At 41.3% G+C, this 12,879-nt stretch overlaps 1 protein-coding gene across 1 annotated transcript in view; it reads right to left on the minus strand.

Annotated features, from left to right (window-relative positions):
• Window positions 1–10,232, minus strand: part of LOC133563201 (uncharacterized) — a 113,922-nt gene extending 103,690 nt beyond the window's left edge. The window contains exon 1 of the mRNA XM_061917193.1: window positions 5,526–10,232. Within this exon, the coding sequence (XP_061773177.1) occupies window positions 5,526–6,565 (1,040 nt within the window). The 5' untranslated portion in view covers window positions 6,566–10,232. The remainder of the gene's footprint in view (window positions 1–5,525) is intronic.
• Between the last annotated feature and the right edge of the window lie 2,647 nt (window positions 10,233–12,879).

A 12,879-nucleotide genomic window follows, 5' to 3' on the forward strand; every position in this document is an offset into this window, starting at 1 on the left:
CTGGGTTTTGTATAATGGGCAGTTCTCTCACTGACCTTGCTGCTTGCATGTGCTACATTGCTAATGCTCAGTGAGCTGAAAGCATCAGTCCAGCTGTGTCACTCTTATATGCCCCACAGAAGCTTAAATCTCACACAAAAAATGGCAAGATAATGTTTAAAAAGGCTATTATATAGCATTGAATCAGCACAAAGGCCCATGTTGTACCTCGGCGGTGTCCCTCCTCAACCCCCTTCCCCCGGGTGGCTCCATCCTCTTATGGCCTACAGCAACAATATGTTGTCGATTTAATGGTGCTGCTGACATTGGATCAATGCTTCAGCCGCTTAACCCTTGCTATTGGACTGATGCACCATGACACATGGCCTGTGAGACAAGTTGGCATGCAAGCAGCACAGATATCAGCCTGGGCTTACCTTCAGCATGAAACCAAAACCAATTTTAGCTTGCAATGATCATAAAATATATAATACTTACGTGTCTTCTTAACAATATGTTTATTAGTTATTCCACAGGGACAGTGCAGAAATACATTGTACAATTTAATTCAATGTATAAATATGCATTATAGAAATTCTCCCTGACACCTGATGTATATTGTAACCCTGCCCTGTTTAGACAGTTGCACCAGGCAGGCTGCAATCCATCCAAGGCGATGTCAATGTAGCTGAGCATACAGCATTAATATTAAACACTTTATCACAGAATAAGACAGCGATAGCTGAAACTACCCTGGCAGTTCCCATGCTTATGGTGACATTAAAGTTAGAAAATCCTTTTGTGACTGATAAGAAACAGTGGAATTGTACTTTATCACCAATGAGAAAGCATGCATTCATAGGCAAACACATTAACTATGCATTTTTTCTACAACACCCAAAACCAGTGAAGTTGGCACGTTGTGTAAATGGTAAATAAAAACAGAATACAATGATTTGCAAATCCTTTTCAACATGTATTCAATTGAATAGACTGCAAAGACAAGATACTTTGCGTTCAAACTGCAAATATTTGCTCAGTTGGAATTTGATGCCTGCAACATGTTTCAAATAAGCTGGCCAAGTGGCAAAAAAGACTGAGAACGTCGAGGAATGCTCCTCAAACATTTATTTGGAACGTCCCAAAGGTGAACAGGCTAATTGGGAACAGGTGGGTGCCATGATTGGGTATAAAAGCAGCTTCCATGAAATGCTCATTCATTCACAAACAAGGATGGGGCGAGGGTCACCACTGTGTGAACAAATGCGTGAACAAATTGTTCAACAGTTTAAGTACAACATTTCTCAACAAGCTATTGCAAAGAATTTAGGGATTTCACCTTCTATGGTCCGTAATATCCTCAAAAGGCTCAGAGAATCTGGAGAAATCACTGCACGTAAGCGATGATATTGCGGACCTTCGATCTCTCAAGCGGTACTAAATCAAAAAGCGACGTCAGTGTGTAAAGGATATCACCTAATGGGCTCAGGAACACTTCAGAAAATTACTGTCAGTAACTACAGTTCCTCGCTACATTTGTAAGTGCAGGTTAAAACTCTACTATGCAAAGCCACGCCATTTATCAACAACACCTAGAAACTTCGCCGGCTTCGCTGGGCCTGAGCTCATCTAAGATGGACTGATGCAAAGTGGAGAAGTGTTCTGTGGTCTGACGAGTCCAGATTTCAAATTGTTTTTCGAAACTGTGGACGTTGTGTCCTCAGGAACAAAGGGGAAAAGGACCATTTGGGTTGTTATAGGCGCAAAATTTAAAAACCAGCATCTGTGATGGTATGGGGGTGTATTAGTACCCAAGGCATGGGTAACTTACACATCTGTGAAGGCACCATTAATGTTGAACGGTCCATACAGGTTTTGGAGCAACATAGAGTATGTTGCCATCCAAGCAATGTTATCATGGGCGCCCCTGCTTATTTCAGCAAGACAATGCCAAGCCACGTGTTACAACAGTGTAGTTTCATTGTAAAAGAGTGCGGGTACTAGACTGGCCTGCCTGTAGTCCAGACCTGTTTCCCAGTGAAAATGTGTGGCGCATTATGAAGCCTAAAATACCATAACGGAGACCCCCTATGTTGAACAACTTAAACTGTACAACAAGCAGGACTGGGAAAGAATTCCGCCTGAAAAGCTTCAAAAATTGGTCTCCTCTGTTCCCGAACGTTTACTGAGTATTGTTAAGAGGAAAGGTCATGTAACACAGTGGTAAAAATACCCAAGTGGCAACTTTTTTGCAATGTGTTGCTGCCATTAAATTCCACTTTAATGATTATTTGCAAAAAAAAAAGAAGTTTCTTAGTTCGAACATTAAATATCTTGTCTTGGCAGTCCGGCAGTAAGTTGAAAAGGATCATAATCGTATTTTGTTTTTATTTACAAATTATACAACGTGCCAACTTCACTGGATTTGTCATAAACCTTTGTTATATTATATCACTACGTACGTACTTCCGTATGCAATAAAATGTAATCTTCCTAATATCGCTGTAAGATGTATAGGCCACTGTCTTAGTCAAATGACATGCTGATCTATCTCAACCAATTCTTGCAGCTAACAACAACATTCAATTAACATCTATATTACCTATTTTTCAAAACATGCCAACCTTAGAATCATTTGCTCGCAACCTCATCCATCTACTTTTGCATAATAGTGCATCAGCTAGAATGGCTCGGTCGTAACTGTATATACAGCGATCCGGTGGCCATGTACTGCTTGCCTGTGTATCGGCTGGGGACATCTCTGCGCTGCTGATCCGCCTCGACATCTCTGCGCTGCTGATCCGCCTCCGCTTGGGATGGTTTCCTGCTGGCTCCGCTGTGAACGGGACTCTAGCTGCTGAGTTGGACCCGCTTTGGACTGGACTCTCGCGACTATGTTGGATCCATTGTGGATTGAACTTTCACAGTATCATGTTAGACCCGCTCGACATCCATTGCTTTCCTCCTCTCTAAGGTTCTCATAATCATTATTGTCACAGACGTCCCACTGGATCATTATTGTCACCGATGTCCCACTGGGTGTGAGTTTTCCTTGCCCTTATGTGGGCCTACCGAGGATGTCGTGGTGGTTTGTGCAGCCCTTTGAGACACTAGTGATTTAGGGCTATATAAGTAAACATTGATTGATTGATTGAATAATTAATATGAAGCGGGTTTAAGCCGTTTCCAGTGCATCACACAAAAGCAGCGTGATATATACATTCACTTGTTTACCACGTCTCTCAGTGTGCATTTCTTTCAAATATTGACTGAAAAAAATTTGAAATCCTTCCCTGGATAAATTAATTAAAAAATAAACGAAAGGGAACATACAGTCAAGAGAGAAGCAGATTAGTTAGTAACAGGGTTCGTACGCATGTTCAATGGCCAAATTCAAACACTTTTATAGATCAATTTTCCAGTTTTTCCAGTACCCTTCAAAAGGCGAAAACCAGTGTGAATCAATCCATTGCCTTGTTGTTTGAGGTCACCAAATGCTGTCTGTAAGAAAAATATGGAAAATCTGCTAAAACCTAAGCCTAACATTGAACCAGCATTTATCATTAACTGAATGGGGCGTAGAAAATGAAGCGGTGTTTGTCATTGGTGTTTGCAAACGTTTTTCCATTGGTGTTGTTTTTCAAATTTCTTGTTCTCTTTCTTCTTTACAGCACTCAATGACATCGAATAGCACGGATTGATTCACATCGTATTTGTGCTTGTAAACTGCATAATGTGATATAAATACACGCACCCTAAAAATGTCAATTTCACTCATTTATTAACAAAACTATTCCACATTAATAAAAATAATGTGTTTGTTTCACAACACCTCAGTCACCTTTCATTAAACATATCTAGCCTTTTAACTGTGGCTATGATAAGAAATTAAGAAAAAGACAAAAGTTAACTTGTTTGCTTTCACTGAGGTAGCCATACAGGTTAAGTAGACAACGAAAATAATATGGCAAGAAATGCATACAACCATGTTGTGTAAAAACTACAAAATAATTGTGAAGTGAAGTGAATTATATTTATATAGCGCTTTTCGCAAGTGACTCAAAGCGCTTTACATAGTGACACCCAATATCTAAGTTACATTTAAACCAGTGTGGGTGGCACTGGGAGCAGGTGGGTAAAGTGTCTTGCCCAAGGACACAACGGCAGTAACTAGGATGGCACAAGCGGGAATCGAACCTGCAACCCTCAAGTTGCTGGCACGGCCACTCTACCAACCGAGCTATGCCGCCCCAATTCATATTAACTAAGCTCTAAGTTGTGAAAAAGGTTACAAAGTATACATTATATGACCTTCACAGTACAAACAAGTCCAATAATGTAACATTGTAATTACCATGAATTGACTAACGTGGACCCTGACTTAAACAAGTTGAACAACTTATTCGGGTGTTACCATTTAGTGGTCAATTGTACATAATATGTACTGTACTGTGCAATCTACTAATACAAGTTTCAATCAATCAATCAATCAATGAAATTAACCAAAATGACAAAATGTAACTAGTTCGCTTTAACTGAGGTAGTCAGACAAGTTAAGTAGAGCAAAAAAATACATCGAATCATGTTGGATTTCCTTTTTGCATACTGTGCAGCAGGCTACACGTGGATTTGGTCCACGTTTTAATCCAAAATTTGTATTTGTCATTTTCCATCCAATGTTCATTAAAACGACAACCTCCCAGCATGATGGACGGTTAGTGGTTCCATTTTATAATTAACCTATAGAGTCAGACTGCCGAGGAATATGACGAACATTTCCAAGCATTTGCAAGCACTTCACCCACAATTCGAGCATTTTTCAAACGTTGAAAACACAACATTAAAATCCAAGCGATTTTAAGGTTTTTAAGCACCCGTACGAACCCTGTAGTAAATAAATACAAAGTAAAGATGTTCATTTATAACATACTTGCCAACCCTCCCGATTTTTCCGGGAGACTCCCGAATTTCAGTGCCCCTTCCGAAAATCCCCCGGGGCATCCACTCTCCTGAATTTCTCCCGGTTTTCACCCGTACAACAATATTAAGGGTGTGTCGTGACGGCACTACCTTCAGCGTCCTCTACATCCTGTCCTCGCGTCCGCTTTTCCTCCATAAAAACAGCATGCCAGCCCAGTCACATGTTGTATGTGGCTTAAACAGACACACATAAGTAACCGCAAGGCATACTTGGTCAACAGCCATACAGGTCACACTGAGGGTGGCCATATAAACAACTTTAACATTGTTACAAATATGCACCACATTGTGAAGTCATACCAAACAAGAATGACAAACACATTTCGGGAGAACATCCGCACCGTAACACAACATAAACACAAAAGAACAAACACCCAGAACCCCTTGCAGCACTAAGTCTTCCGGACACTACAATATACAACTCCTGCTCCCATCGAACCCTGCCCCCCTGACCCCCCCACCCCCCGCCCCATCTCCCGAATTCGGAGGTCTCAAGGTTGGCAAGTATGATTTATAATGACATGCAAACATGACACTACTCCACAAACATAAACATAGAGACTCACAGAAAGGATTTGACGTCCAGGCCTCGATTCCGGATCTGGTCCATCATGTAATCCCAGCTGCCAGGATTACCACGTGAGCGGCCTCCTGCGCCGCCTCCCCTATAGCGAGAGGCACCAGCCCCTGCGGGGCTTCCCCGCGTGGCCCGTGGAACAGCTCTTTTACCTGCACCTCCACCTTCGCCACCGCCCTCACCACCTCCATCTCCTCTCCCGGCGGCCCCGCCTCCCCCGGGCTGTCCCGGTGCGGTGTGTAATTGTCCCAGACTCTGAGACGTGGTCGGGGGGTGGCCGAAACTCGAGCCCGGCGGGTGGATGAGGGGCTGCTGGAGGCTCTGCTGGCGTAGCAGCGTCCGGGGGCGGGCGGGCCCGATGGGGATGTGCTCCAGAGTGGACGTATAGGATAACACAGGATCCCCAAAGCTGGGAGGGCAGGGAAGCGGGGACGAAAGAAAAGGAGAATATGGCGGAGGTGAGGAGGAACCAGAAGAAGAGGAGGAGTGGAGGAAGGCGACAGAACCGTCAGAGGTGAGGCATGGTGACAGAGGGCAGAGGGAAGACAAGGCAGATACAGTCAGGTTGGCATCGAGACGGACCAAAAGTTCATCCGCGCAGGAAGTTAATGTTGGCGAGGCGGAAAAGGACGTAGACGAGGAAGAAGTGGAGGGTGGAGCGCGGGGATTTGGAGACATGAGGAGGAGGAGAAAAAGGGAGAGCGAGGTAAGGCAGCAGAAATAAGAGCAGTAACAGAAATAGCAGAAGAAAGTGCAGCTGGAGTGAGCTCCCTGTGACGCCTGTTGCTCGTACGCCGGCCGACCTTGCACAAGCTGTGCGCTCCCCCTGCGCGCCACAGTCACGTGCCCCGGCACCTGTGTCTGCGCGGCTGGAGCGTGCCGTCTGCGTGCGGGAGTGTTTCGGAGTAGCGGAGGTCGGAGACGCGCAGTCCGAACAAGCGAGGGGCGGCACGGCAGCGTTTTGCTCGACGCTTTGCGGCTTCCGGGCGTTCCCGGCGAGGTTTTTTTGCTGTGATGAGAGATCCCCATTTCCTCCACTCACCGGTGACAAATGTTAATCTCAGACAGCCTGTCATCCTTTCTCTCCAAGTCGTTTTGGGTCTTTTAAACACATGCTACGTCTCCAGAGACTTCCATTAGCCAACCAAGGCCTACAGTAGGTCCCCCTCCCTCTGCCAACTTCTCTTTTTCCACTCCCCTTTTAAGATTCTCTCTTAACTATTTTAATAAACACACATACAGCTGTGTGATCTGTTCATCATAGTCTTACAGTATGCACTATCAGTACCGCTGTACCTTGAATTTTTTTATACTAATGTAACAAGGTCAATTATATCTTGTAAATAATGTATTTTATATTGTTGTATTATTGTTTATCCATTCCATCCATTTTCTACCGCTTATTTCCTTATGAGGTCACGGGGGGCGCTGGCGCCTATCTCAGCTTCAATCGGGCGTGAGGCGGTGTACACCCTGGACAAGTCGCCACCTCATCGCAGCATATTTTGTGTAATTATTATTGTTATGATTACACAAATATGTAAGTTATATGTTGATACCTGAATATTCTTAGATATTTTTGTCAATGTGGAACCCTTGTCTCATTGTCCCTCCTACTGCAATAAATACTGTGACACCTGTCTTTTTATATGCGTTGGACACGCCTTACAACTTCCCTTTTGTCTACGATGACGGCAAAGGTAGGCGTCCATGCTACAACAGAAAATGTATTGTCTTGTTAAAGGCCTACTGAAACCCACTACTACACACCACGCAGTCTGATAGTTTATATATCAATGATGAAATATTAACATTGCAACACATGCCAATACGGCCTTTTTAGTTTACTAAATTACAATTTTACATTTCCCGGGAGTTTTTTCTTGAAAACGTCGCGTAGTGATGACGCATGCGCGTGACATCACGGGCTGTTAGGAAATATGAGCGCTGCGCACACAAAGAGCTAAAAGTCGTCTGCTTTAACGGCATAATTACAAAGTATTTTGGACATCTGTGTTGCTGAATCTTTTGCAATTGGTTTAATTAATATCGGAGAAGTCAAATTAGAAAGATGGAGTTGGGAAGCTTTAGCCTTTAGCCAAACAAACACACGGTGATTCATTGTTTAAAATTCGCGGAGGTGAAACTTTCCTATGGATCAGAGCGGTTTAAGCGAACATGGATCCCAACCGAATGTCGGTGAGAAAATTGTGGTAAAAAGTCGCTTCTTACCGGGGATCAGCTGAGCTTGTGCCGTCCATAAAGCTGCTGTCGACTTCGCTGAGACACTGGCGTCAAGACACCCGTGGACACACACCTCCGACTATCAGGTACTGTTAAAATCACTAAAACACTAGCAACACAATAGAAAGATAAGGGATTTCCCAGAATTATCCTAGTAAATGTCTCTAAAAACATCTGAATCCGTCCCAATGCAATCGCGTTTTTTTTTAACTCGTTTTTTTTTTTTTTTTTTCTCGTCCGTCGCTGGTAATATCCTCAAACACAAATCTTTCATCCTCGCTCAAATTAATGGGGAAATGGTCGTTTTCTCGGTCCGAATAGCTGTTTTTGTTGGAGGCTCCCATTAAAAACAATGTGAATATGTGAGGAGCCATCAACATGTGACATCATCGTCTGCGACGTCCAGTAGAGGCAGGGCTTTTCTGTTAGCACCAAAAGTTGCAAACTTTATTTAGGAGGTTCTCTATTAAATCCTTTCAGCAAAAATATGGCAATATCGCGGAATGATCAAGTATGACACATAGAATGGACCTGCTATCCCCGTTTGAATAAGAAAATCTCATTTCAGTAGGCCTTTAACTATTTTAATAAACACACATACAGCTGTGTGATCTGTTCATCATAGTCTTACAGTATGCACACATCAGTACCGCTGTACCTTGATTTTTTTTTTTTTATACTAATGTAACAAGGTCAATTAAATCTTGTAAATAATGTATTTTATAATGTTGTATTACTGTTATAATTACAGAAAAGATGTAAGTTACATGTTGATACCTGAATATTGTTAGATTGTTTCGTCAATGTGGAACCCTTGTCTCATTGTCCCTCCTACTGCAATAATTACTGTGACATCTGTCTTTTTATATGCGTTGGACACACCTTACAACTTCCCTTTTGTCTACGATAACGGGAGAGATAGGCGTCCATGCTACAACAGAAAATGTATTGTCTTGTTAAGCACTTAATTTCACTTTCTTGTTCATTATTATATTTGTGCAGGGGTTCGACGATGGAAAAAAGTTATTCACGACAATTTTATTCTGTGTATTATCAGTGAAGTGCAACTGAGAAACCCATGGTTTCAGTCGTGTTCCATAAAACCCACACAACGCAGAGGAAAAGACCAACGGTTACACTAGTGTTGTAACGATACCAATATTTTGGTACCGGTACTAAAATTATTTCGACACTTTTCGGTACTTTTCTAAATGAAGGGGACCGCCAAAAAATTGCATTATTGGCTTTAATTTAACAAATCATCTTTGGGTACATTAAACATATCACCAAAAATGATTCCAGGGCGCAGCCACTGCTGCTGCTCACTGCTCCCCTCACCTCCCAGTGGGTGATCAAGGGTGATGGGTCAAATGCAGAGAACAATTTTGTCGCACCTAGTGTGTGTTTGACAATTATTAGCACTTTAACTTTAACTTAATATGTTTCTTATTGCAGTTAAGTCCTTAAATAAAATAGTGAACATACGAGACAACTTGTCTTTTAGTAGTAGGTCAACAAACAAATACTCCTAATTTAGCTGCTGAAGTACTGTATGCAGTAACATATTGTGTGATTTATTATTCTATTCTTTTGTCAGCATTATTAAGAACAAATGGTAGAAAATTAATTATTAATCTACTTGTTCATTTACTGTTCATATCTGCTTACTTTCTCTTGTAACGTGTAATATCTACACTCTGTTCAAATGAAGTAATCACTTATTCTTCTGCTGTTTGGATACTTTACATTCGTTTTGAATGATACCACAAATTTGGGGTATCAATCCGATATCAAGTCGTTACAGGATCATACATTGGTCATATTCAAAGTCCTCATGCGTCCAGGGACATATTTCCTGAGTTTATAAACATAAAATACATTTAAAAAAACTAAATTATATGTTATGATGCCAAAAATAATCAACGTAATCATAGTAGTATTGACTAGATAAGCTCTTGTACTTAGTATCAATACAGTGGCTGTCAGGTGTAGATCCACCAATGGTGTTTGTTTACATTTTGACACCGGTGAGCTATGGTGTGTAGTGAAGCATGTTTAGCTATTCCTCGTCCTGCAGGGATGATACTTGTAAGAAACTTACTTTATTTGTCCCCATGGAGACAAGGATTAATGATTTAGAACAGTGGTTATCAACCTTTTTTCAGTGATGTACCCCCTGTGAACATTTTTTTAAATTCAAGTACCCCCTAATCAGAGCAAAGCATTTTAGGTTAAAAAAAAGAGATAAAGAAATAAAATACAGCACTATGTCATCAGTTTCTGATTTATTAAATTGTATAACTATATAATAATATATCAACAGTTAATTTAAGAAATATATATACATGTGTTATTATTATTATTAATTTAGTTAGAATGTATTTGTTTGAAATGTGCAAAACTGTATGTACATTTATTTTTCATCAGTTCTTTTCAGTCCCTTCTTTTGCAGTATATTGTATTTGATTAGTTATTACTTTTGTAATCAGCCTGACCTGAGTCTTGATAATAATCTTTGTGGCGCAGTGGAAGAGTGGCCGTGCGCAACCCGAGGGTCCCTGGTTCAATCTCCACCTAGTACCAACCTCGTCACGTCCGTTGTGTCCTGAGCAAGACACTTCACCCTTGCTCCTGATGGGTGCTGGTTAGTGCCTTGCATGGCAGCTCCCTCCATCAGTGTGTGAATGTGTGTGTGAATGGGTAAATGTGGAAGTAGTGTCAAAGCGCTTTGAGTACCTTGAAGGTAGAAAAGCGCAATACAAGTACAATTCATTTATCATTTATAACAGTGTAAAATATTGCTCATTTGTAGTGGTCTTTCTTGACAAATGATTCAATTATAAATAAAGATTTCTACACATAGAAGTAATCATCAACTTAAGGTGCCCTCTTTGGGGATTGTAATAGAGATCCATCTGGATTCATGAACTTAATTCTAAATATTTTTTCACAAAAAAATAAATCTTTATCATCAATATTTATTAAGCATGTCCACAAAAAAATCTAGCTGTAAACACTGAATATGGCATTTCTTTTCACAGTTTATGAACTTACATTCATATTGTGTTGAAGTACTATTCAATAAATATATTTATTAGGATTTTTGAAGTATTGCTATTTTTAGAATATTTAAAAAAAAATCTCACATACCCCTTGGTATACCTTCAAGTACTCGTAGGGGTACGTGTACCCCCATTTGAGAACCACTGATTTAGAAGCCCCTAAAACACTGCCAACGGCGGCTGGACGTTAGCCATGTCTTAAAGCACCGCTTCCTGAGGGCATTTCAGTGTTGTAATTTCACCTTTATTGTTAGTTTTTAAGCCAAAATGCATCCGTTCTCCCTTTTCTGTCTACACACTATGTCTGCTTGTAAGTACTCTGTGATTGTGCGCCGCCGAACATGCTCCTCTGCTCGTAAAACCAGCAATGACATGACGCCACAACAACGAGGCCAATGGGTGAGGCACTGGTATGTTTCAGAGGCGGTATAGTACCGAAAATGATTCATTAGTATCGCGGTACTATACTAATACCGGTATACAGTACAATCCTAATTCATACATCATTTATTTCCACTGACCAAATATATCCTCCACTCTCAGGTGACTTCGTAACCCAGACCACCAGAATTAGGTCACAAGAGAGCTATTCACATCAGTTGACACCGCTTTGCATTACTTCACCCGGCGTTATTTTGCAATTTTTGTCTTCAGTGCGCCGTTCATCATATTTACTGCCTGGACATAAAAGATAAAATGGGTGATTTTCAGTGAGGCTGAAATGGAACACAAGATTTACAGACTCGGAGGAGTGGCTGTACAAGGAGTCAGAAAGATGGAGAGGGATAACTGCAGAGGTTGACGATGGAGGAGAATCGGGAAAATGGGGTGCGAGACACAAACACGAGAGACACAGACTCTTATGACTGCCTGAAAATAGAAACCAATTACAGAGAAGGGGGTAAAAAGGAACGATGGGAAGGGGTGGGGGTTGGAGTGTAGCGATGAGTGTGAACGTGTTATGGAGGAAGAAAATCACAAGGTGCCAAAGGAAGGTGCAAAAATCACGCCCGACTGTAAAATTAACAGCCTCAGTCGCTGAAAATAGACTCTCAATGATGTCATACGTCACGGGACAGAAATCACGCGGTGCATGAGCGTTTTGCTCAAAAGGTGGCAGGTTACAGTATTTCAGCCACTGTTTTATTTCCATGCAGTGTCAGCTGAAGGTTTGAGCCGGTGCATAGGCGCCGATCTACATTTCTGCCAGTGGGTCAGTGTGTGTAGATGGTAAATGGTAAATGGGTTATACTTGTATAGCACTTTTCTACCTTTTTAAGGAACTCAAGGCGCTTTGACACGATTTCTACATTCACCCATTCAATCACAGATTAAAACACACTGATGGCGGGAGCTGCCATGCAAGGCGCTAACTAAAACCCATTCGGAGCAAGGGTGAAGTGTCTTGCTCAATGACACAACGGACGTGACTAGGATGGTGGAGGGTGGGGATTGAACCAGTAACCCTCAGGTTGCTGGCACAGCCACTCTCCCAACTGTGCCACGCCGTCCCCTTGTGAATTAGTGTTGTCCCAATACCAATATTTTGGCACCGGTACCGGTACAAAAAGTATTTCGGTACTTTTCGGTACTTTTTCGAAATAAAGGGCACTATAAAAAATGTCATTATTGGCTTTATTTTATTAAAAAAAATTCAGGGTAGCATTAAATACATGTTTCTGATTGCAATTCAGCCCTTGAATAAAATAGTGAACATATAAGACAACCTGTCTTTTATTAATGAGTAAGCAAGCAAAGGCTCCAAATTTAGTCTGCTGAAATATGCAGTAACATATTGTGTCATTTATCAGTCTATTATTTTGTCGACATAATTAAGGACAAGTGGTAGAAAATGAATTAATAATATAGTTGTTTATTTACTGTTAATATCTGCTTACTTTCTGTTTCAACATGTTATATCTACACTTTTAAAATGTAATAATCACTTATTCTTCTGTCTTTTGATACTTTACAGTAGTTTTGGATGATACCACACATTTTGGGTATCAATCCGATACCAAGTCGTTACAGGATCAT

The sequence above is a fragment of the Nerophis ophidion genome, linkage group LG12 (assembly GCF_033978795.1).
Source record: "Nerophis ophidion isolate RoL-2023_Sa linkage group LG12, RoL_Noph_v1.0, whole genome shotgun sequence".
Taxonomy (NCBI): domain Eukaryota; kingdom Metazoa; phylum Chordata; class Actinopteri; order Syngnathiformes; family Syngnathidae; genus Nerophis; species Nerophis ophidion.